The sequence below is a fragment of the Mirounga angustirostris genome, unplaced genomic scaffold (assembly GCF_029215605.1).
Source record: "Mirounga angustirostris isolate CCGP_5_RB_7025 unplaced genomic scaffold, mMirAng1.0.hap1 SCAF_6, whole genome shotgun sequence".
NCBI lineage: Eukaryota > Metazoa > Chordata > Mammalia > Carnivora > Phocidae > Mirounga > Mirounga angustirostris.
The window spans coordinates 102,716,679-102,743,139 of record NW_026991714.1 but is presented as its reverse complement, the minus strand read 5'-3'; the positions used below and the strand labels follow the sequence as shown (position 1 = coordinate 102,743,139).

Genomic DNA, 26,461 nt, shown 5'->3' with positions numbered 1-26,461 from the left:
CACAGATGCATGCTGGGAGAGCTCAGGCTGCTTCATCCCTGGTACACTTGCTTTTTCCTAACAATAGCAGAGCAAGACTGATAATAATAGTTACAATAAAATAAAGAAGATGCAGGCATTCTGAATACATTCAGATACTCATTGTGTGTGGAGAAAGTTGCCTGTAATTAAGAGATGAGAAAAGAGTATAGTTTGGAGACATTGGTGACACCAGACACAAGTCAGATCTGTTATTGCATATCCATTGTGCATGTAAGCAGAGCTCTGACTTTAGGTCTTTCCCTTTCTATGCTGAAACCTTTCTTATATAGTCATGGGAAATCTGCCTTTCCTAAATAAGAGCAACAGAAAGAGAAAAGATTAGTCCTTCCTACCCAGATTTCAGAGACTAGGGAGGTAGCTCAAAGTAGATGCATTTCTGACCCAAGGTCAGTAGCAGACAGGCTTCTTAGTAACCTAAAAATATAATGACAATAATAATAATAATAATAATAATAACAACAACAACAACAACAACAATGGCAGCTAATACTTAGATAGCACTTATACAGCCAGGCATTAGTCTAAGGTATAGAGATATAGATAATTCATTTAATCCATAAATAACCCTAGGAGGTAAGTACTATTACTAATCCTCTTTTAAAAGAGGAAACTGAAGCCTAGAGAAGTTAAGTAACTTTTCTAAGGTCACAGAGATGGTAGATAATAGGACTGGGATTTTGAACCCAGATAGTCTGGTTCCAGAGTCCATGCTCTTAACTATTACTCTATACCATCTCTCAGTGGAGTCCTGTCCTTTCTCAAGCAGGGTCATCTGAACCACAGAACACAGAACATAACTTGAGTGACTATTTTAATTCTCTCTGGATAATAACATAACTACTGCATGTATAGGAGAGACGTTAGTTCATTAGGAATTGTTGATGCCTTAGAGTATTAGGGCTTAATTCTTGAGTGAACTCAGTTGAGAAGGACTAAAGGGGCTGTAGTTTGCAAATATCACATTTGTACACAACTGTCCTGGAACTAATTTCGCATTGGTTTGTTTTGAAACCAGTTTTGAGCTCTGCACAGAGGACCAAACCTCATCCATCCCATGCTCTAGAGATAGAGCTTTTGTTAGCAGTAATATCTTAGCATTAACAGTTGAGAAGAATAGCAAGTTGGGATGTGATAGTGCTCACTTAGTGTTTTCAGTTGTCAAACCACTATTTGTAAAAGCAGTCACTGCTTCTTGAGCCACTTTTTCCTTTCTCTGTTCCTCTGTTTCAGAATCCTATAGGTCACTTGGTGTAGATATCCAATTGTCCTCTGAGAATGTTTAACTATGGTCCTAGACCGTTCCTTTTGGTCTAGTTTAAGGGTCACTGATAGTGAAGGTCCTGCCTTGCCCTTCCCTGATCTTAAATATATTTGTGAAAAATGTCTAGGTGGTTAATCCAAAATAACTTGGAGTACTTATAATAGATTTCCCCCAGCTCCTAACTTATAAAATAATACTAAGTATGTATTATTTAGTACTGTCTCCACATTGTATGGAATTCTTTGTAGGAAATAATAGCAGGTTATGTAGCAAATTGTTCTTGAGCTGCTTTTGGGATAGATGTTCAATGTATATGAGGAAGAATAGTGCTAGTAAGAGAGTAGAATGAGGAAAAAACAGTTCTAACTTGAAATCAGCAGAGTGAGGTTTAATTCCATTTTGCTTTAACCAGTTATATTACCTTAAGAAAAATTCTAAACTTTTCTGGGTGATTCTTTTTTTTTCTTATTTTTTTTTATTCTTATGTTAATCCCCATACATTACATCATTAGTTTTAGGTGTAGTGTTCCATGATTCATTGTTTGTGCATAACACCCAGTGCTCCATGCAGAATGTGCCCTCCTCAATACCCACCACCAGGCTAACCCATCCTCCCACCCCCCTCCCCTCTAGAACCCTCAGTTTGTTTTTCAGAGTCCATCGTCTCTCATGGTTCGTCTACCCCTCCGATTTCCCCCGCTTCATTCTTCCTTTCTGGGTGATTCTTTATCTGCTTTAAAAAAAGAGGGACTAGGGATACCTGGGTGGTTCAGTTGGTTAAACATCTGACTCTTGATCTCAGCTCAGGTCTTGATCTATGGGTCGCGGGTTCAGGCCCTGTGTTGGGCTCCCCAATGGGCATGGAGCCTACTTAAAAAAAAGGAGGGGACTTAATAATATCTTAATAAGATCTACCCATATCACATCATTCATTCATCCAAAACAAGTTATTGGTTGCCCTCTATATGCCAGTACCCTTCTAGGTGCTGGGAATAATATAGCAGGGAATTAAAGGGCAAAAATTTTCTGTCCTCACACTTAAATTCTAGAGAGTATAGTCAGACAGTAAATAAGTAAAATACATGGTATTAAAGATGATAATAAGTGCCACAGAGAAAAATAAAACAGGTGAGGGTAGAAGGTTTGGGGAAGAGGGGGTGGAGCTTGCAATTTTAAATAGAGTAATCAGGGGGCGCCTGGGTGGCTCAGTTGGTTAAGCGTCTGCCTTTGGCTCAGGTCATGATCCCAGAGTCCTGGGATCAAGTCTGCATTGTGCTCCTTGCTCAGTGGGGAACCTGCTTCTCCCTCTGCCTGCCATTCCCCCTGCTTGTGCTCTCTCTCTCTTTTTGACAAATAAAATCTAAAAAAGAAAGAAAGGAAGAAAGAGAGTGGGAGAGAAAGAAAGAAAGAAAAAGAAAGAAAGAAAGAGAAAAAAAGAATGATCAGGAAATACTATATAGTGAGGGTAATATTTGGATAAAATTCTGAAGAGCGAGTGACTGAGCTGCTGATAGTTCAAGTAAGATGAGGACCAAGAATTGACCATTCTAGGTTGGTAAGGCCTCCTATTCTTAGATCACATAAGTAGGTTTATAAAATGGTCTTATTTCTGGTCTCATTAGTAAGTCTGAAAAATAGCCATGGGGTTTTTTTATGTGAAGAAATTACTAACAAGAATTTCAAGTGAGTGACATTCTTTGGTGTGTTGATATGTAACTATCGTTGAATTTATTGTTTATCTGGGTGGTTTAGTGAGGATTTGGGCCACGTGATGTCAAAGGATCATATTCTAGTTTTTGTGGGGAAGGACCAATACCACTTGAGAAGGACTCATCAAGCCAGGTGCCACTTGTTGCCACTCTTTGTTTCCATTCTCTGGAGGTCACATTCATCATTGTTTTAGATCAGGCAAAGATGGAGAAGATAGATACATTTAATTACACCAAAATTAAAAAACTGCTCCACATAAAAGACATTAGAAGACTGGAAGAAGATATTTGCCACAAGTCATATTTATAAAAGACCCAGAAAAACTAAATGTGGTTAGAAAGACTCAAATTAACCAGTCTGAGTGTATTTATTAATTGCTGACAAGGATATGGGGAAATTTATTTATATTCATTTACTGGTGGAAGTAAAAGTTGAGATAGCCTCTTTATAATGGCAAAAAATTAGAGACTGCCAAAATGTCCATCAATAAAGAAATGGATAAATAGATGTCGTATAGGCACCTGATAAAATACAACACATCAGGGAAAAGGGATGAACCGTGTGTGTGTGTGTGTGTGTGTGTGTGTATAAATTATGGATAGATCTCAAAAATAATGCTGAATTTAAAAAAGTAAAAGTCAGGGTGATGCTTTGTATATAAACAAAAAATATACATAAAAGTATCTATGTATTATTAAAGGATACACACACACACACAAATACACAGGTATTAAAAAACAGAAGATTGTGCAACAAACTCATGATAGTGAGTGCCTGGTAGAGAGTGGGTGGTCTTAAATGGGACTTCATCTGTAGATTTGAAATAAACATGATGGAATGTTTATTTCTGGGTATTAGACAAGTAGGTCTTTGTTATATTATTCTTTGTCCTTTGAGTAATTCTAAATTAAGAGAAGGGGGCCAAGTTTCATAGGATGAGCCCCAGAGAATTATTTACCAAATGATTTATATATAATTTGTCCTTATTTACTGTGGATCTTCTACCTCTGTATCAGAGGAAATGAGGTAACCCTATATTAATTAATGACAGTGGTCTCTTCTAATGTGTTCTTGATGATATCACAGTCAGATGGAAGAGCAAGGATCCTTACTAGCACAGATCATGCTCCTTATTCTGACTCTTGATTTTTTACTTTTTTATTACTAACTACAAGCATATCAACTCATGGGAAGTACATTTGGTTCCATTGTCAAAAGCATGGAGATGCTAGCTTGACAGACTGGGATGTGTAGAAGCTTAATAACAACACTGCTTTTTCCCCTTGTCTAACCTCTTCCCTGCAGGGAATCTTTAACCAGTTTCAGTGTAGTAGCGAAAAAGTGCTTCCATCTGACACTCTCCGCAGTGCTCTGGCAAAGACTTTCCAGGATGAACAGCGTTTCCAGCTGGGAATTATGGATGATGCTGCAGAGTGCTTTGTAAGTGTTGGCCTCTGGCCCTTTTTGATATGGGGTGAGACTGTTGATGATTTCCATCAAGGACTGGGTACTTTACTGTAGTATTTAGTCTGCCCTAGTATCTACAGTTAGGACTAGGAATTTCCCTAGTTTTTCAGAGCTCTAGGGTGTCTCTGTTAATGAAGTAGGAATTGCATAATGGGTTTATTCTTTTTCCTTCAGGCTTAGAGTAGTTTTGTGCTTGCCATTGCATAAAACAGTGAGTCTTGCCTTCAGAGGAGACAGGGCTCATTAAAATACAAATTGCTGTGTCCCATTCCCTTGAGTTTCTGATTCAGTAGGTCTGGATTGGGGCCCAAGTATATCTAGCTCTAACAAGTTTCCAGGTGATGCTAATACTGATGCTGCTGGTCTGGGGACCACCTTACTTTGTGCATTCCTGCATTACTAATGATAATTAAACAGAGAAGAACTGAGTCCCTAACACAAGTGTAATGTGCTGTTTAGGTAGCTACATTGTTCCCAGTGACTTTTAGTAGAAGACTGTTCTGAACTCTGGGTTCCATCCATCAACCTTCTAAAGACTCTGTGCATCCATTAAAAAAATCTGAGAGTGGGGTGCGTGGGTGGCTCAGTTGGTTAAGCGACTGCCTTCGGCTCAGGTCATGATCCTGGAATCCCAGGATTGAGTCCCGCATTGGGCTCCCTGCTCCGCAGGGAGTTTGCTTCTCCCTCTGACCCTCCCCCCTCTCATGTGCGCTCTCTCTCTCTCTCTCTCAAATAAATAAATAAAATCTTAAAAAAAAAAAATCTGAGAGTGATCTATATTCCATTACAGGGTAAAATGTCACCAAAATCAGAGGTACTCCTGAGAAACTGGATCACTTACATATTGCTGGTGGGAACGTAAAATGGTATAGCCACTCTGGAAAACAGTTTGGCAGTTTCTTAAAAAACTAAACTTAAAAATTATCATATGGTTCAGCAGTTGCATTCCTGGACATATATCCCGTATCCCAGAGAAATGAAAACTTAAGTTTATACCTGTCCATGAATGTTCATAGAATCTTTATTTGTAATAGCTCCAGATTGGAAACAACACAAGTGCCTTAAATGGTAAATAGTGAAACAAACTTTGGTATTCCCATACCATGGAATACTATGCAGTAATAAAAAAAGGAATTTACACATCAACTTGAATGGATCTAAAAGGAATTATGCTGAGCGAAAAAACATAGTATCAAAAGGTTATATACCTACCATATGCTCCCATTTATATAATATTCCTGAAATAACAAGCTTATAGAGATAAGAGAACAGATTAGTGGTTGCTAGGTGTCAGGGTTGGAATTGGGTGGGTAAGGCTATAAAGGAATAATGTGAGGGAACCTTGTGATAGAACAGTTTTATATCTTGATTGCAGTGGTTGTTATATGACTCTATACATGTAAGAAAATTGCATAGAGTTACACACACAAATATATGTAAAACTGGTGAACTCTAAATAAACTCTGTAGACTATATTGATGTCCGTTTCTTGGTGTGGTTATCGTACTATAGTTATGCAAGATGTTACCATTGGAGGAAACTGGGTGAAGGGTACATGGACTTCCTATACCATTTTTTTGAAACTTCCTGTGAACTTATAATTATTCAAATTAAACAGTTTTTTAAAAAAAAGTAGAGGTATTCTTACCTTCCAAGAGGACTAGTATTTCTCTGAGTAAACTGCCTACCAATATGTGCATTTTTCTATTACGTATCACTGATAATACTGCTTTTGTTCTTTCCCTATTAGGAAAACCTCCTGATGAGAATTCACTTCCACATTGCTGATGAAACCAAAGAGGATATATGTACTGCCCAACACTGCATCTCCCACCAGAAATTTGCAATGACATTGTTTGAACAGGTGAACCTTATCTCTGTCTACATCACTTCTTCTTCAAGAACACTTTATGCTGGGCTGTGGGGTGTTAGATGGGTGCTAAAACAACTAATGACTGTGGCTGCCTGGTTTTGCTTTTTTACCTGGGCCCAGTGTGTGTGTACGAGCTGTGGTGCCACTTCTGATCCGCTGCCTTTCATCCAGATGGTGCATTACATCTCCACTACTTCCCTTTGGTGAGTCTTAAAGGGTTCTCTGTTTGTACTCTTAGGTACTCCTTAAATGATTGAGTTTTCACTGATGGCATCCAAGTAGCTGATATTTTTATTGTTAAGACTATGCTATATTGTAGGAACTGAGAACAATAACTTCAAAGTAACCTTTGTTCTTCTTCCCTCCTCTCCCAACCATCTCCTTTTCTTAGGTTCAGTTCTGGTGGGAGGTGAAATGGGGATTCTATAAGCTTTGGATTTTGGGACAGGCAGAGGCGTTCATTGTGTTTGGGCCACAAGCTGGTCAGGGCAAGGGGCTTTGATATAGTGGGCAGAAGAAGAAAATCAAACATGTGAGTTAAGAGTTTGTATGAATAATCTATTTGATTTAGTTATAACTCTGGGTAACTCCTACCATCATTCCCTTCCATTCCCTATCTTGAAGCAATCAGGCTATTTGTATGCTGGAAAGGCGAGAAAAACCCTCACCAAGCATGTTTGGTGAGCTGCTGCAAAATGCCAGCACCATGGGAGATCTGCGGAACTGTCCGGTGAGTTAAGTCAGGGGTAAGGTTCAGAGTGGGGAAGGGAGCCCTAGGATTAGTAGAATTGAGGCAGAGCCAGTGGGAAACATCTCAAACTAGTCTTATATATGTATTTCAGAGCAACTGTGGTGAAAGGATTCGGATTCGCCGTGTGTTGATGAATGCTCCACAGATTATCACAATCGGGCTGGTATGGGACTCAGATCACTCCGACTTGGCAGAGGATGTCATTCACAGCCTGGGTACCTGCCTTAAGCTGGGTGATGTGAGTATTAGTTACCTTTATCTCTGACTTAGAGTTCTTGTGTCTTAGTATTGCTTAAGGGCAGTGAACACTAAACACAAAGGTATATCCTAGATGACAAATATTACAGAGTTTTGGACAAATATACTAGTTATATGTGTACACATACATGTGCATGCATGTACCTGTTCACATACCTCCTTTGGGTAGGTGGCAAAGGCTTTTTAGAAAAAATGGGATGACATTGGTCTTGAAAGACAGGATGGGCAGAGCTTCGCTACTGATAAAAATAAAGCAATTTACAGAGTTATTGTGTGCCCTACTCATTGTTTGTTTATACCGGTGTAGAGTGGGGAAGTGTTTTCAACCACAGGTGGTAATAAAGTCAAAGAAGTGAGCAATCCTGACTAGAGCTGCTATGGCAGGTGGAGGGGTAAAAGTTGGTGACCTGAGTTTTACAATACAGAATTTACAGTGAGGAACCAATGTCTGTTGAGAAGATAATGAAGTAGCTTGGAAGGGAATTAGTGGTTCAGTGGTTTTCTGTGCATCTATTCAGAGAGATAGGTAAAAAGACTTTAAGCCTGGGGTCCTTAACCTTATCAGTTCCATATCTATACCTAGTATAGGTACAGCCAGGGTTTACCTTCAGTTCAAGAGAAGAACCAGAAATTCTGTGGTTTCCTTTCTACTGGTTTCTTTCTCTTACAGTCCTGTGACTAAGGAGATCTCTTGTCATTCTTTAATGTCACTAAGCCACAACTGAGAATAAATGAACTATCTGGGATCTTATTTTAGGTCTCCTTCCCAAGGAATCTCTGACATGAGTAGGTTATACACCATTAAATCTCCTTTTTCTAAATTTCTGTAGTCTACATCTCCTGTATTGTTCTAGTTTTGTTTTATTTTTATGATGATATTCTCATTCAAATAAGTTTCTCAAGGCAAATATCCTTTTCGTCAAATTTTTTTGTATGTCTCTTAGAACCTATGGCAGTGCTAGACATCCATGAATTGAAATGCTGATAACCAGCATGATGGTATTGCTCCTCCTGAGGGCATTTTTACCCCTTAGTTAGGGTCTCAGCAGGAAATTTATATTTGTGCACCAGTTGATAAGTAACTTTTGAAACCTGAGTGTTTTGTTTTTGTTGTGTTTTGTGTTTTTCAACTTTCTGGGCTCCTCTTATGGTAAGCACCAGCAATAAAATATTATTGAAAGTATGAAGAAATATCACCACCTTTTCAGTTTACTGGCCCCTATCTGTCTTGCTTTTCCTTATATTTTGTCCTTTTAGGTTCATTTCTGATGATTAATATGGACTAGGGAAAATTTTAGACTGAAGAGTGGAGAAACAAGTCAGTACCTTAATAAGAAATGATGGAGTCTACTGAGAGATGATGTGAGAGGGTTGAGTATGTGACTGTCTTTTCCATTCTCTTTTTTCCCCACAGCTGTTTTTCAGAGTGACAGATGACCGGGCCAAGCAATCTGAATTGTACTTAGTAGGAATGATCTGTTACTATGGCAAACATTATTCTACATTCTTTTTCCAAACAAAGATCCGCAAATGGATGTATTTTGATGATGCTCATGTCAAGGAGGTAGGAATATTCAAGCCCTTCTTAAAGTGTTTGGTGACTGCAACAAAAACCTAAGGATAATTTCTTGTCTTCTTGTCTTCAGTGTCTATTTTCATAATTTTGATGTCTGTTTACCTATCTATCTATTGAATTTACGGGAGTGTCAGTCTTATCTTCTCCAAGTAGATGGCAAGTTCCTCAAAGATAGGATCGATATATTTTCTGTTGTTTTCTCTGAATCTTCTCATCGTGCAGTCAGCACAGGTCTGTGTTTATAGTTGACAAAGTGTGTTTTTTTTAAAATATATTAATTGGTTGATTTGAGTGAGGACAGTTTAATGCTTCAAATTAGGTTAGAAGGTTAGCATGAAGTTCAGAATTTCAAACTTGAAATCATCAGTGGGTCATCCTTTGTCCCAGAGCTGCTATCAGTTATTCTCTGATTGTTACCTCCCTGAAGTGCCTTAACATGTTTTGGGGATAGTGTAGAAAAAAAAACAAAACAGGGCTATGAGGATATGTAAAGCTGGAACCTTGTTACTATCTAAATCACAGTCTGTGACTGAAGCAGTTAAGGTGATCTGCAGGAGTTAGGAAGCTTCTTGAGATAAGGTTAGCAGCTAGGAGACTCCTGACTATAATTTATACCAATCCATGGACATTAAGCAGTGTCTTCTACAAATAGTAAAGTCTGTCAAATTTCCTGATTGTCTATCTCTTTTTTGCTGTTATAGTTTTGGACAATTTATATGAATTCCTTGAGCTTTAGCATTTTTATTTGAAAAATAATACTTGCCTTATAAGACATTAAATAAGATTTGTATGTAAAAAGGATATTTGTTTTAGTTAAAATAATAGCTTAGTTATAAATTTACTGAACATCTATTATGAAATAAGCACTGTGCTTGTTGTTCAGTTCTTAAGAGCACACCATCTCAGAATGTGACTGGTTCAAGTTTAAGAGAGCGGGTGAGTTTAGGGATTTGATTGGATTGTTTCCACGGCTCTTCTGCCACTCTTTTCCACTGCTTTGGCAGTGCTGAATCCAGCTCAAAGCTAAGGCCGAGGTTCAGCTGTCTATTCTAAGCAGTTTGACATTTTATGTACTGCCATGTGTGAACTCTGAAATGGAATGTCATTTATTCTAAGGCAGTCTGTGAGAGAGTTTCTGCCTCCTCTTTAGCTTCATAAAAGTGATTTTAATATTTAGGTGAAAATTATATAATTTATAGAATGATAGAATTGCAGATTTCAAGTAAGGGCTTTAATCTGAAAATAAATTGATCACTAAGGCGGCTGAAGTCCCCTCACATAGCATATTCACCTTTGAGGACTTTTATTTATATTTCACAACTGAATTGATGTTTCACAGGAATAAAAGTAATTTTATTCATCATTCCTACCTCTTACAGGGTTTTACTGCTTTCTAAAAGGATTTAACAACAACCAAAAAAGATTTAACAAAAAATTTATGAAATTTAGGTCTAAAGTCTCTTTTGTGGTCTCTTTACCCAATTGTTGTCTTTTTATCTTATTTTCTTTAGAAAAACTGAGTAGGAAGATATGTTTTGAATTGTGGATATGAAGTATAACCATTATGTTCTTCTGATTGTTTCTGGTTCAGATTGGGCCTAAATGGAAGGATGTGGTGACCAAATGCATCAAGGGGCATTATCAGCCTTTGCTACTGCTTTATGCAGACCCCCAGGGTACCCCAGTGTCCACCCAGGACCTGCCTCCCCAAATTGAGTTCCAGTCATACAGCAGGACGTGCTATGATAGTGAAGATTCAGGTGAGCAGTCTAGCTCTTTACCGAATCCTTCTCCCTTCCAATGTGGCCATTGGACAGTTAGGACTCACACTTAATCATGAGCCTAGCACATAGCCTAGCTTGTAGAAAGAGGATCCATTAGAGATGGAAAGAAGTGCCAACTCGTGCTGAAGCCCAAGGTGTGCCAGGCTTTGTTTCCTTCGGCCTTCAAGAATGTATTGTCTGTCACCTGGCCCTGATTCAAAAGTGAGAGGGCAATTAGGTTGATTTAGCCTGAAGTGATAAGTTTATGAGGGAGACTCAGTGTTTAACCTTCTAATAATGGTAAGATGACTGATTCTTACTATCAATTTAACAGTGACTTCACTGAATTGTTAAGACCAAGAAAAATTATACTTACTACAAAACTAGTCCTTTTGTTTGGGATAAGAGATTTTTGTTTTAAAATGCCAAGTGTAGTAGCAGTATTCCTCAGTCCATGAATCAGTTTTTCATTTCTAATTCAATTGTTTGCAACTTAAATCATGTTTTCCTGTAGAAACAATTTGCAGCCTGATGGCTAAAGTCTCGGGTTAGCTCATAGAGGCATATATTAGAAATATAACCCTAATGGTTTTGGCTTGATTTCTGAAAAGGGGGAAAAAGAAATATTCTTTTCCTCTTCTAGATCTAGGACTGTCCTGGAGTATAATCTTGAAGAAGACGCTTGTCCTTGGAATTTTTCCCCTCCCTTTTGTGCCTCCCTCCTGCTTGGCACCTGGTGTTCTTCCCAACCATGTACCTACCCAGACCTGCTCTACTTTTTCTCCCTTCAATCAAACGCCCATTTCCACTATTGTGCTTATCTCAGCAAGTTGTTCAGAGAAAAGTAGTCTGATTGAACTAATTTACTCTAAAGTGTAAATAACAGTCCTGGGGCACCTGATAGCTCAGTCATTAAGTGTCTGCCTTCGGCTCAGGTCATGATCCCGGGGTCCTGGGTTCAAGCCCCGCATCAGGGTCCTTACTCAGTGGGAGGCCTGCTTGCTTCTCCCTCTCCCACTCCCCCTGCTTGTGTTCCCTCTCTTGCTGTCTCTCTCTCTCTCTCTGTCAGATAAATAAAATCTTAATAAATAAATAAATAACAGCCCCATAATTTCTCAGATATATTAAAAATGCTTACAATGTCAATTAAATTTTTTAAAGTGACATTTTTGGCAGTATAGGAGAAAAATTATGGGATGGGAAGCAACTGGTTATGTATGCCAGGTCGGCCTGGGACTCTCCATCTAAATAGATCTTATTTTTCACTTTTTCCTTTCTTCCACTTTTCCCCATAGGTTTTCTAAAAGCCCCACAGTTTTTCACAGTGGCAGGCAAAGTGAGGGCTTCAGCAAGGTAGGGGCAGGAGTGGGAGGAATTGTTTGTGTGTCTGGGTTATCTGGAAGTTGGGTGTTGGGAAGAATGGCTCTGGTATATCCTTCTCACCCTTCCATCTAGGAAGTTCTTGACTTATGGACCTTTGTTGCCATCCAACTCTTTGCCTTCTCTCTATCACTGTCCTCTCTTTCCTTACTTTTGCATATGTGTCTCCTCCTTCCCTTAGGGAGGGAGCCCTCCATCTCAAGTGACACTCGAACAGATTCCTCAACGGAGAGCTATCCCTACAAACACTCCCACCATGAGTCTGTGGTCAGTCACTTCTCTTCTGATTCTCAGGGGACAGTCATCTATAATGTGGAGAATGATTCCACGTCTCAGAGCAGTCGGGACACAGGTAGGGAGTTATACAGTGGACCCTGCTTGCTTGATTCAGTTCCTGCATAGAGATTCTCCCAGGAAAAAGAAACTGGGGCAAGTCAGAAATGTTTGTCATTCAAAGGGAGAAAGGCACAGAACTTGGGTAATTGGGTGGGATGAAAAGAAGCAACACAACTCTGAATGAACGATGATATTCCATTACACATATTCCTGTCAACACCAGCATATCAATAAGGATGATTGTAATGTGATTATTGATGTGATTGCTTATTCAAAAATCTGCTTTTTGTTACTGTTATATTTTTGATCCCTGTCTTTCTCATAGTGTCCCAAAAAACCTTTGTGGTCTTGTACCTCATCATGTTTTCATGCTAGGCTTTATCCCAAGTGGAGGGCTTTGAGAGAAGGGGCATATTTATGGGCATGGGACACTTGCTCATCACCTTGCTGGGCTTCCTGAAGGACAGAAAAGCAAAAGAAAGAAAGCTAGCCTGTTTGTTATTGTGAGTTCCATGCAGAAAACATTCTTGAGCTGTTCTGTTCATCTGTAGGAAAATGTGCCTGTTGTCAGTGGAAGAAATCAGTACAGGACATGAAAAGAAGAACAGTGAGTGACTCACTGCTGAGATGGAAAGTTTATCACCTAACCCATAGAACAGTGCCCATACTCTTAGAGACTTGGGAATTAGTGAGCTCATGGCTTCAGATTGGTGGTTCCTACTCTGTGCTTGACTACTTTTTTTAAGTTTTTATTTAAATTCCAGTTGTTAACATACAGTATAATATTAGTTTCAGGTGTACAATATAATGATTCAGCACTTGTCGTACAACACCCGGTGCCCATCACAATGAGTGGCACTCCTTAATCCCCATCACATATTTCACCCATCCTCTCACCCACCTCCCCTCTGGTAACCATCAGTTTGTTCTCTTCAGTTAAGACTCTGTTTCTTGGTTTGCCTCTTTCTTTTTTTCCCCCTTTGCTCATTTGTTTTGTTTCTTAAATTCCACATATAAGTGAAATCATATGGTATTTGTCTTTCTCTGACTGACTTATTTCATTTAGCATAATACTGTCTATTTCCATCCATGTTGTTGCAAATGGCCAGATTTCATTCTTTTTTATGGCTGAGTAATATTCCATAATAGCCAAGAAGATATGGTATCTTCTTTATACATTGGCTATTATGGAACATTATGTATACATATATACACATATATGTATATATATATACACAATCACATACATACATATATATGTATGAAGAAGATATGGTATATCATATCTCTGTGTGTGTATGTGTCTATATGTATATATATCTATATATGTATATCTATGTATGTGTATATGTGTATATCTATATAGACACACACTCACATCTATATCTATATAGATATACACATATACACATACATAGATATACATATATAGATATATATACATATAGACACATACACACACAGAGATATGATATACCACATCTTTTTTATCCACTCATCAGTTGATGGACACTTGGGCTGTTTCCATAATTTGGCTATTGTAGATAAGGCTGCTATAAACATCAGGGTGCATGTATCCCTTTGAATTAGTATTTTTATAATCTTTGGGTAAATACTTTTTTTTAAAAAAATAGGGAATTTTAAACATTTTCAGAAGTATACAGAACACTATACTGCCCCTCCATAGACTCATCGCCTAGTGTCAATAATTATCACTCATGGCCAATCTAGTTTTATCTGTACCTCTACCCACTCCCCCTACTCCTGGATTATTTTGAAACAAATTCCAGATATTATTTCACCTTTTCCATAAATATTTGTAGTATGTATTTCTAAAACAAGAAAGCATTTTTATCATTATCACACTTAAAAATATTAATAATTCCTAAAAACCACTAAATAACCAATGAGTGTTCAAACACACAAATATCTTGTAAATTTCATAATTTTTTAATGGTTTGTATGCTTGATTCTGAATCCAAGTGAGGTTTACACATTGGGACAGATTGATAAGTCTTTTACGTTTCTTTTAAGCTACAGGTTTCTCTATTTTTCCTTGCAGCTGATTGTTGAACAACTAGGTAGTTTGTCCTATAGATTGCCCACATTCTGAAGTTTGCTGATTATATTCCTATGGTAAACTCTAGCATGTTTCTCTGTTCTCTGTATTTCTTGTAAATTGGCAGTTGGATCTAGAGGTTTGGTTAGATTCATGTTGGATTTCTTTTGATGACTATTGCATAGATGACTACTGCAAAGTGAGATTTTTTTTTTTTTAGACTGTATTTCTGAAACTGTGAATCAGGGAGAAGCCAAATAACAGGACAAACAAGGCATATTTTCCAGGAGAGTCAGGCTTATGTTAAAGGTCTGTGGATGGTTGGGGGTAGGGGAGCATACTCCCATCGGTTTAACATTTGCAGATTTAGTTGCTCCAAGTGATTTCCTCCTTTCTTAAATCTTCCTTTTGGGCCTAGAGGTAGCAAAGGATCAGATAAAAGCAATAAAAGATTACATTGGGGGGGGGGTGCCTGGGTGGCTCAGTCAGTTAAGCGGCTGCCTTCGGCTCAGGTCATGATCCCAGGGTCCTGGGATCAAACCCCACGTCGGGCTCCCTGCTTGGCGGGGAGTCTGCTTCTCCCTCTCCCTCTGCCTGCTGCTCTGCCTACTTGTGCTCTCTCTCTACCTCTCTGTCAAATAAATAAATAAAATCTTTAAAAAAAAAAAGATTACATTGGTAATTTCTTGAAAATAGGTAGCCATATCACTACACTGCTAATACCTGAATATGTACAAGAATTTTCATATACTAACATATGAAAACAAATTAGCCCTTGGTGCATTTGAGAACCTAGAGGATTTTCTCTAAACCTGTTTTCTAATTTAATTCAGTTGCTTAATTCACCTTTGGCTTCCAGCAGTTTAGATGATTATATCCTTTAGAATCTGACCTTGGCTGTTATCAAATCATACATTTACATCCTGTGGGCATGAAGCAGGGCAAGTTATGTAAAAGAGCCCAAATCTCCTGGGCTTCCCAGAGATCAGTACTGAGGAATTATGAGGTGTAATCTCTGGGTGAAGCCTGGTTTGGTAAAGCACTCATTGGGGATGGGAATGAGAATTATTCAAAGTTCAAATGTCCTTTTAAATGATTCACATTTAAGGAAGATTTAGAACTGAATCTTAAAGCCACCCACAATCAGAGCTCTTGTGGGCAAAGGCTGGGGCACCTGGGCCAATACCAGATATAATGAAAATGAGGCTTTGCTTGGTATGTGTTGCTAAACGAAAGGAAAGCTCTGTCTTTTATTTATGAGAGTGAAAATATGTTGATTACATGACATTTTTATACATCTTTAAAACTGTCACCTTTTAAAAATTACCAAGTAATGTGTCCTTCTGGGTCACTGGGAAAGATTACGAGCAGGATCAAGACTGGTAATTGCTCAGGAGGCATTGTAAATTTGCAAGCTCCCATTAAATACTTGAGCTTCTCTGCATTTATCTATTGAGTGATTCTTGCTACGCTTAAATCAGATAGTCTTGGCCCCTACAGCTTCTGATTCATGGGTATACTAAATTCGTAGCACTGCTATGAATCCCAAAGGGAGACTAGGTTCTCAAGAGGATGGAGGTCAGTCTCAGATACCAGCTTACCCCCATTTCCTTGTTCTTTCAGGACACCTGACTGATAGTGAATGTAATCAGAAACTCACATCCAAGAAAGGGTCACTGATAGAACGCAAGAGGAGCTCTGGCCGGGTTAGGAGGAAAGGCGATGAGCCACAGGCCTCGGGGTACCACAGTGAAGGCAAGCCACTCTGCACTGTTTGTCTTTCTCCATTCACTCTGGCAAATTGTGTCATACTCCATACTGGCTTTTCCTTTCTGCTTTCATACGTTGGGGTCTGGGTATCTATGATTATTTTAAACATTTGTATTTGTTTAATTCTTTGTGTTTTTAGGAGAAACACTGAAAGAGAAACAGGCTCCTAGGAATGCCTCTAAACCATCCAGCAGCACCAATAGACTAAGAGATTTTAAAGAGACAGTTAGTAATATGATTCACAACAGACCATCCCTGGCTTCTCAGACCAACCTGGGATCTCCCTGTGTGGGGAAGGGAGGAGACCAGACTGACAAAAAGCCTCCTAGGAACCTGTCTTTACACTCTCGTGACTGGGAAGTAGAGAGTACCAGCAGTGAGTCAAAATCCAGTTCCTCTAGCAAGTATCGTCCAACATGGAGACCCAAACGGGAGTCTCTGAATATTGACAGCATCTTTAGTAAGGACAAAAGGAAGCACTGTGGCTATACCCAGCTTAGCCCCTTTTCTGAGGATTCAGGTGAGGAGATAATTAGGGAAGAATTGGGCTTTTGAATAAAGTTGACTTATGTATTTGTTTTTCTGGTAGACTAAGCAAGGTACATTTTTATGCTGATGTTGAGCTTTTTGGAGATAGGAGTTCAGTGAAGGAGTAGCTGGAGGGAGGGGTTGGTTATGTCTTAATTTGAGGCAGATGCTAAATCTACCTCCTTTTCCATACTTGTCCTTTGATCGGGATAGCTAAAGAATTTACACCAGATGAACTAAGCAAGCCACCGGCTTACGACATTAAAACTGGTGGACCAAGCCCCCAATACAAGCCCTGGGGCCCAGCACGGCCAGGCTCTCACCTTTTAGAACAGCACCCTCGCCTAATACAGCGAATGGAATCTGGCTATGAGAGCAGTGAGAGGAACAGCAGCAGCCCTGTCAGCCTGGATGCAGCCCTGCCTGAGAGCTCTAGTGTCTGCAGGTATTGTTTGGCCTTTGGATAGTGGCATTGTCCCTTACAGCAATGTGAGCCACCAGGAGGCTTTTCAACTCAGATGGGTGGAGAAATGGACTTCATTACCATCTTGTGGGCAAAATATTTTACTTTATCAACTTTTTCTTTTTTTAAAAATTGATATAAAGTTGATACGCTATGTTATATTAGTTTTAGGTGTACAACATAGTGATTGGACAGTTCTGTATATTACACTGTGCTCACCGCAATACATGTGGTTACCATCTGTCACCATAGAATATTATTTCAATATTATTGACTATATTCTCTATGCTGTACTTTTTATCCCCGTGACTTATTTATTTTATAACTGGAAGTTTGTACCTCTTAATCTCCCTCATTTTTTCACCCTTCCCCCAACCTTCTTTCCTCTGGCAACCAGCAGTTTGTTTTTGTATTTGTGATTCTATTTCTGTTTTTTATTTCTTTGTTCATTTGTTTTGTTTTTTAGGTTCCACATATAAGTGAAATCATACAGTATTTGTCTTTCTCTGTCTGACTTATTTCACGTAGCACAACAGTACCCGCTGGGTCCATCCATGTTGTCGTAAATGGCAAAATTCCATTCTTTTTTATGGCTCAGTAATATCCCATTGTGCATATATACCTTATCTTCTTTTCCATTCATCTCTTAGGATGGTGCTTCCATATCTCGGCTGTTGAAAATAATGCTGCGATAAACATGGGGGTGCTCTGTCAACTTTCTATGACAACAGCACCCTCTGCTGGAAGGAGCAAAGACATTTGAGAAAGGAGAGAACTTTATTATATGTAAAATAATTATTTAGCAAATAACTTGTAATGGAAGAATTAGTGAATCAAAACATAGTTCTATGCCCAGAGAGAAAATACAGCTGTTTTTTATTCTTTTATTTAGGATAGTTTCCTTTTTTATAAGGGTCACAGGGATTCTGTGTTTTATAAGCCAATGGTATTCATACTTACAAAAGATAATGATGATTTATTTTTATTTATTTTTTAAAAAGTTTTTTATCTTTATTTGAGACAGAGAGAGAGACAGAGCACAAGCAGAGGGAGTGGCAGGCAGAGGGAGAAGCGGGCTCCTTGCAAAGAGCCTGATGCGGGACTCGATCCCAGGACCCAGGGATCATGACCCAAGCTGAAGGCAGATGCTTAACCGACTGGGCCACCCAGGCATCCCAACAATGATGATTTAATAGTCCTCATTGTTCCTTGTTCATAGGGCCCAGTTTGCTTTATAAATTTCAGATCTTCATATATTGTTTATACTGAGTTGCCACAGAGGCAAGTTTCTTAACAGAGTTGCTGCTTTGCAAAGAGTGATTATATCTTCTACAAGGGTGATAATCACATCCTCGTATTTTCCCACTGCTTATCCCTCGACATGGGATCCAGAACTGTCCAATCACCTGTTGAGGTTTACACATGAGAAGATGGCTACAGAAGTATAAGAAAGAGGAAGGCAATTCATATGTGAGCTTATGTTTATTAATTCATTAAATAAATTTTGTGCCAGATACTGTACTAGATGCACAAAATGTGAATGAGGTGAGATAAGATGGGGGAACTACTTTCAGAAGTAGTTTAGTAGATCCTTTATATATTAGTTTGATGTTGTATTTTTTTTAAAGATTTTATTTATTTATTTGAAGATTTTATTTATTTGTCAGAGAGAGAGAGAGAGAGTGAGCACAAGCAGGGGGAGCGGCCGGCAGAGGGAGAAGCAGGCTCCCCGCTGAGCAGAGAGCCTGACGTGGGGCTCAATACTAGGACCCTGAGATCATGGCCCAAGCTGAAGGCAGATGCTTAACTAACTGAGCCACCCAAGAGCCCCGTTTTATTGTTTTTTGAGGGAATTTAGTCCTAGGAATGTTGCAAGTTATCACCCTTCTGATGTTTTCACTAAGCTCTGGTTTGTCTTTTGAAGGGATCCAAGTGCTAAGAGATCAGCTGGGTTGGCACCTTCCTGGCGTCACATCCCAAAGTCTCACAGCAGTAGCATACTGGATGCAGACTCCATAGCATCCAGGAGTAGCTGGACAAAGAATCAGCCCCTGTCAGGTAAGCAGAAGGACACTGGATTTGGAGGAGTGGATTTGACTGCCAATTCTATTTGGAAAATAGCCTTACCTGAGCACATTTGAAATTAGAGGACAGTTGTACTTTATGTTTTCCATCAGTAACTTGGAGTTTCCATCAGTAAATATGGAGGCATTTGAGCCATTCCATCTTTGGATTTATCTATCTTTTGTTCTTCATCATGGCCTGCCTGATTGTTCTTTACAACTTGGGGAGAGCCCTTGTGGGAATAAGAAGGAACAGAAATATGGTGAACAGTGTCAGTAGCACCTGCAGTCCTCAGAAGAATAAGTTCTCAGGATTTTTCCCTTGGAATAGAGGAAGCCTCATGAGAATGGATTTCTTATTGTTTAGTTCTATGAGTTGAGATGACAAAGGGAGACATGAAGGCTATGGGCATAACTGGGGAATAAGTAAGTCAAACCTATCCTTATCCTGTCCAGTATCCCTGTTTTCTTTTCCCTTCTTGAGTGTGCCTTGTGTCCTCATAGTCCCTCATACTCCCTCCCTCAACCAGCCCTTTCCCTCATCAGGGTATATATATTTCTACATTTTTTTCCATGCCTATACAAGTATATAGATAAGTTTATTACCACCATTTTTTAAAAAAAATAAAATGAACGCTTGGGTGGCTCAGTCAGTTAAGTATCTGCCTTCGGCTTAGGTCATGATCCCAGGGTCTGGGATCCAGTCCCGCATCAGGCTTCCTGCTCAGCAGGGAACCTGCTTCTCCCTCTGCCTGCCGCTCTCTCATGCTCTCTCTGACAAATATATAAAATCTTTAAAAAAAAAAAATGAAGCCGTACTATACATATTATTCTGTCGCTTGATTTTTCACTTAATATATCATAGACATCCTTTTAGGTCTATTTGGTTCCATCTATAGACATTTATAAAATTGAATTTTTACTGGATATTTTACAAACTTTTTTATTTTTTTTTTTAAAGATTTTATTTATTTTTTGACAGAGAGACAGCGAGAGAGGAAACACGAGCAGAGGGAGTGGGAGAGGGAGAAGCAGGCTTCCTGCCGAGCAGGGAGCCCAATGCGGGGCTCGATCCCAGGACCCTGGGATCATGACCTGAGCTGAAGGCAGACGCTTAACGACTGAGCCACTCAGGCGCCCCACAAACTTTTTTTAAAAAAAGATTTATTAATTTATTTTTAGAGAGAGCACGCGGTGGGGGGAAGGGCAGAGGGAGACGGTAGAGAATCTCAAGCAGACTCCAAGCTGAGTGCAAAGCCTGCCACGGGGCTCAGTCTCTTAACCCTGAGATCATGGTATGATCCGAAACCAAGAGTCCGACACTTAAGTGACTGAGCCACCCAGGCACCCCTACAAACTTTTTTTTTATTTACAAACTCTTTAAAGAGATGTTGGAAGTTAAATCTGAGAAATTGACTTGCTTGAAGATTCCCAATGAGTTAGTGGCAACACATAGCTGAGTGCTGTCTAATGGTTAAGAGCATGGATTATGAATTTAACCTATTTGACTTTAGTTCAGCTCTACCATTTACCATCTTTGTCACCTTAGGCAAGTTATTTATTCTCTTTGTGTCTCTGTTTCTTCATTCCTAAATGTGGGCAACAATAGTATCTACTTCATAGGTTGTCATGAGAATTAAATGAAATAATATATGTAAAAGTGCTTAAAACTGTGTAAATGCTCAACAAATGTTAGTTTTCACATTGTTATTGTTGTAATAAAGCCACTCAGGAAATATTTTACGATCATCATTATAATTCATAGCCCAGATTTCACCCTGAATCTGATGTGGAAAGCACTGTCCAAAACATGAACTCCAAATTGAATCAAGAGTTCCAAAGGAAAGGCAGTACAGTGGCCATAAATGCAGCAGGTGTCTAGTCTTAATTATGGAAATGTGACAATTTCTCTTCTCCCTTGCTTGTATTCAGGTGGGGAGATATCTTCCAAAAGCGAACTGGATGAACTGCAGGAGGAAGTGGCCAGGAGGGCCCAGGAACAGGAACTTCAAAGGAAACGGGAGAAGGAATTAGAGGCTGCTAAAGGGTTTAATCCTCATCCCAGCCGCTTCATGGACTTGGATGAACTGCAGAATCAGGGTAATTGTTGTGAGCATAGGTTGTGGGTGATGGGGACAGAGAGAGAGGGAAAAAAATACTCAGGTTTGTAAATTCCTGTCTTCTATTTAGCTAAGTTGTGTTTTATCATAATTCACTCATTTTAGTGAGAACTAGTGAAAGTAGGAAGTGACAAGCCTATTGATTGGAAGACAGGCACTGATTTTGGGCTCATCTATTGAAAGTCTATAGTTTACAGATAGTATATTGTTCATGAAAAATATTTCCCATGAATATCTGTAGAAGGTGTGAATAAAACTGGTCACCATTCAGAAACAGCAGAACAGGACAGTGAGTGAGCGACACTGATGAGGGAAATTCTACTTGCTGGGCAGAAATAGACCCTTGAAATTGCCCACCTGGAGCCTGAAGGAAGTAGGTCTACCAAGCAGGTTCTAAGAACACAAAGCTTGATTTTCTTTTGATCCTCTGATGACGCATTTCCCAATCTCATACAATTTTCAGGGACTTTACAAGGCTTCTCCAACTGCGCCACACTAGTTACTTTTTTCCTTCAATTGCTTTAGGATGTCATTTTGTACCAGAAGAGACTAGTCTTCAAAATAGGAGTTTAAAAAGACTGAGGTATATACCTTAAGTAGACTCCTGAAACTTATATCTCTGTTTTTCTTTCTGTGAAATGAATTTTTTGTTCTTATTATTCAGAATCCCCAGATGTAACAAATTATGCTACAGCAGTGCAAAGAATAGGAGTCAGTGCTGTTTTGGGTGGTTGCTTTCCTGCTGACCACTTCCTACTTTTTGTCAACACTTAGAGAAGCTTAGTGGGCTAGTTTGGGCCTATTTGGGGACCATTTTTCTCCTCTGATCCTACTATCTTTTGATTTGAGGCAATTGTTGCTTTATATTTCCCAAGGCTTTGTATCTGTTTCTAAATTAGTTTTAAATTCCTAGTTCCTTAGTTGTCCCTATATTTGGATAGTCTTCTCTTCCTTTTCATCCTCAAGCTATGTCACATTTGGGTATCAGGTTTATATTGTTTCTGAAGGAGGAATCTTGTCATCTCCTTCCCTTACCTTTTTTCCTTCCTCTGTTAATTGGGCAGTACATGAAAGTTGAGAGAGAATCCTTCCGGCCACATTTCATTGTCAATTCTCCATACACTTTGATTCACCATCTCCTGGAAGAGCAAGGAATGGAGTACTAAGATTCTAGAACATTAGAATTAAAATCTAGTATAGTGATTGATCAACTATAGTCTGCCTGTATATCTATAGAGAACTTTTTTCGTTTTAATGGCTCTCACTACCATCTCTGATTATAAAGATTGTATAGATTTAGTTTATGTCAAATATTATGAGAAAACTTTAGGCCTGGAGTGTGGGGTACCCATTATCTCTTGACAGACCTGAATGCCCGGTTCTTCAGGGCCAACTTACTACTTCCACTGCCTTCCCATTCCTCTCTAAAAACCCCAGTGAATTAGGGAGTGAATGTTAGGGGTTTGGAAGAGCCTTTCTTACCATGTCCAGCTGGAGGTAAGTGGAGGATGGCGACATTATGAGAGAAATGACTCTGACATTTTGATATTTTTTCTTGTGAGCTTGTGAAAACTCATCATTAATCCCGATCATGGGTGAATTTACAATATGGCTTACTACCAATTTATGGTTATGAGTGAGTAAAAGCCAAGGGGGTACATAAACTTGAGTGTTCTTTTACAAAAGTTGCCCTTACAGTACTTTCTTGCTTTTTCATCTGGCACTGTACTTGAACTCTTTTGTGCCTGCTTCGGTAGACATTTGCTTTCAGAGGAGGAAGGAATATTTCACTCTCACTGTATGGGAAAGCGACTTTTGCAGTCAGTTTGGCAGGCAAGGGTATGATGATAGAAAATACTTAGCACTGCTGATGAAAAGTGTGTGCTTGCAAACCAACAAGGGCTGTTCAACTGCCTTGTTAGATATGTTGAGGTTAGGAACTATAGAGCACCTGTGCCCAAGAGGTGTACTAACTTTCCAGCTGAGAGTGGCACAGAGAGGACTGTGAATTGATGTAGGAAAGAAGTTTTACAGATGGCTTTCCACAGAGTCGTGAAGCCACTTTTGCCTTAATGTAACAGTAGAGGTCTCCGTGGAGGTCTGGGACATTCTGACACTGGTTGGTAAGATGTATCTTGTTGCACTGTGGAAAAACAGATCAGTTCCAGGCATAAGCATCTACCCTTCTGCTGTAGACAATATTCTGTTCTTTTCTTGAGGGTCCCTTAAGAGCTCTTGGAATTGGAATATGTGGTGGATAATGACAAACTCCTCTTTCATGGCCTTGGCAATGTCTTGGTTAAGGTAAAAACAGATGTCCTGCATGTTTCAGAGAATTCTTCATAGTAATGGGGAGTTAGAATAAGGGTAGATCAAAGGCTCCGCAGCAAGGAGCTATGTGCACTGAAGGGAAACATCACTACATAGAAAAAGTTGGAACGAACTGTAATGAGAATGAAAAGTGCTGGCCCTTTCAGGGAGGAGTGGCGGCTTTGAGAGGTCCTTGCAAGAGGCAGATTCAGTGTTTGAAGAGTCGCTGCATCGGGAACAGAAGGGAGACTGTGCTGCCGCTTTGGCTCTCTGTAACGAAGCCATCTGTAAGTAACTGACTGCTCGCGCTATGGCGGTTTTGACTAACCTCGGGGTAGGTATCGTTAGGGTCGTCACTCAGATGGGATGAAAACAGCTTTTTTGTCTCCTCACTGCCACTCTCCCAAACTGGGTCCTTTAGGCTCTCTTTGCCCTTCAGATTTCTAAGTGTGCCACATGCTGTCACTGTGGCCTGTGGATCTTTACTGGAATAACCTCAGCTGGAGTCCACAGATGAACTATCCAGCCATGCTTACTTTCTTATCCCAAGATAAAGTTAGACCTCAGATTTGAGGTTAGTCTGCTCTTTCTCTAGTTACTGACTAGCTAGGTGGAGCTTATGGCAAGAAGAAATGAGCATATTGACCTCGACTTCCCAGGTCTGTGACTTTGCACGGCATATTTGATTCATGTTTCTCCCCTGCTTTCCTGGAATGCTGCACCATAAAGTTACAGTGAAGGACTAAGGCTTAGAATTTGTATCTGGTTCTTAAATGTGACCCACAAGAAGCTGTGTTCTGTAAAGACAGATGCAGATTTGGATCTTATTTCTGCTGTTGGCTGTCGGGAAGGGGAAGTTGGGAGCAAAGTGTGGAGACCAGAGTCGGACAGGTCAGTTGCAAAGGACGAGAGTGGCAGTCTCTAAGACGGAAGCACCAGTTTCTCTTCCTGACTCATTTTAACTTTTTGTTTTGTTTTTTTTAAATTCGAATTAACCTGTTTGGCCTCCATGGCTTCCATGAATGTTCCTTAGAGCCAGAGCCAGCTCTTTACCCTGGACAGTATGTGCATGGTCCATGCCTTGCATTCCTGCTGCATATTTTGAGTTTTACTGCATATCTTTGCTCATTTTTGGTTCAATTTTATTTTTATTTTTGTTTGTATTTTGTGTTCTGTTTCTGCTATATTTTCTTTTGCATTTTAGCTAAACTAAGACTTGCCCTGCATGGTGCCAGCTCTAGCACGCACAGCAGAGCCCTAGTCGATAAGAAGTTGCAAATCAGTATTCGAAAAGCACGGAGCCTGCAGGAGCGCATGCAGCAGCAGCAATCATCGCCGCGGCCGTCGCAGCCCTCAGCCTGCCTCCCCTCGCAGGGGGCAGCCCTCCCTCAGCCAACAAGGTAGTGCCTGGGATCCACTGTAGTTTATGGACACCAGGGGAGGAAATGACCATGGGTACTCCATGGTCAGAGCTCTCCTTGTTTTGGTGACTGCAGGGGACAGAGAAGAGTCCTCTGGAAAGATTTTCTTCTCAGGCCAGCCATACACCAGAAAAAGCTCATCCCACTGCTGGTCCTTTCCTTAATAGTTCCTAGAAAGATACAGAAAGTATGGCATAATAAATAGACCATTTGTCCATATTTCCCGTGGGTGAGTTTGTCCCTGGACTTGTGTAACAACATGATTATTAAATTTGTACATATTATGTTCTCAGACATGGCAATTGGAGCTCTATTGCAATAGAAACCATGTGGTTTGTTTTGGGGATTTCAGTGCTTCCTGTCCCTGGTGGAAGCAGAGAAAGCAGGCTTTGCTCTGATTGAACCATAGAGAAGAGACACAAAGATTCCCTTTGTTTTGCTTTGCTATGGGCAGCAATAGGAAAAAAGTCCCCGGGGCCATTGGTGTAGTTTTCACACTTTAGCTCTTGAATTTGGTTCTATTTATAATACATAGATTTAAGTTAAAATTAATTTTCGCTGTTAATAGGCCTAAGTAGTTCCCAGAATATAAATACTATAAAAACAGCTAACATTTATTGAACATTAAAAAAAAAAAAGATTTATTTATTTTTAGAGAGAGAGAGAGCAAGCTAGAGCTGGGGGAGGGCAGAGGGAGAGGGAAGAGAGAATCTCAAGCACACTCCACACTGAGTGCAGAGCCCAGCGCAGGGCTTGATCCCACCACTCCAAGATCATGACCCGAGCTGAAACCAAGAGTCACACGCTCAGCTGACTGAGCCACCCAGGCACCCCATTTATTGTCCAGGCACTAAGCTAAACACTTTAATTCTTGCAGTAACTTTAGGAGATAGGGACTGTCACTTAGCGATATTTTATAAAGCGCAGGGAGTATAAAATACATAAGGTACCCAAGATTGTTCAGCTAGGAAGTGGTAGAGGTGTGGACTTCAAATCCAGGCCTGTTTCACTCCATTAGGTCTGCTCCATAAGTATAATGATATATTCTTCATAATGTTGTAAGGGTAACTGGGTGGCTATACTCACAAAAGTTGATAGTATATTATCATTCAAATTTAATGCTAATAGCTAGGATCTTCCTTTTTCTTCATTTCTCCTACAGTATATCTAGTAGTTGAATGCTGATCTGAGAAGCTGATGAGAGATACGTTTTGAATATAAGCAATTTAGGCAGCTAAACTCTTTCTAGAAAACTTACACCACTTGATATATGTGAGTAATTGAGGCTTTTATTTAAGTGCTTCTAACAC

General features: G+C 39.6%; 1 protein-coding gene across 12 annotated transcripts in view; it reads left to right on the top strand.

The window, feature by feature from the left end:
• The window catches only part of USP54 (ubiquitin specific peptidase 54), a 122,429-nt gene that overhangs the window by 79,617 nt on the left and 16,351 nt on the right, over positions 1-26,461 (top strand). For 9 of the 12 annotated variants that reach the window (XR_008506341.2, XR_010412478.1, XM_054508217.2 and 6 more), the window contains 15 exons: positions 4,319-4,453; positions 6,231-6,344; positions 6,474-6,556; positions 6,978-7,083; positions 7,196-7,342; positions 8,777-8,926; positions 10,530-10,698; positions 12,263-12,433; positions 16,100-16,231; positions 16,386-16,766; positions 16,988-17,219; positions 19,162-19,295; positions 21,233-21,400; positions 23,898-24,017; positions 24,935-25,130. Coding sequence is in view for 10 of the 12 variants with exons in the window: in XM_054508217.2 (XP_054364192.1) it covers positions 4,319-4,453; positions 6,231-6,344; positions 6,474-6,556; positions 6,978-7,083; positions 7,196-7,342; positions 8,777-8,926; positions 10,530-10,698; positions 12,263-12,433; positions 16,100-16,231; positions 16,386-16,766; positions 16,988-17,219; positions 19,162-19,295; positions 21,233-21,400; positions 23,898-24,017; positions 24,935-25,130 (2,438 nt within the window). In the remaining 2 variants the exon portion in view is untranslated. The remainder of the gene's footprint in view (positions 1-4,318; positions 4,454-6,230; positions 6,345-6,473; positions 6,557-6,977; positions 7,084-7,195; positions 7,343-8,776; positions 8,927-10,529; positions 10,699-12,262; positions 12,434-16,099; positions 16,232-16,385; positions 16,767-16,987; positions 17,220-19,161; positions 19,296-21,232; positions 21,401-23,897; positions 24,018-24,934; positions 25,131-26,461) is intronic. The other 3 variants (XM_045878082.3, XM_045878083.3, XM_064594800.1) reach the window with 1 other exon arrangement.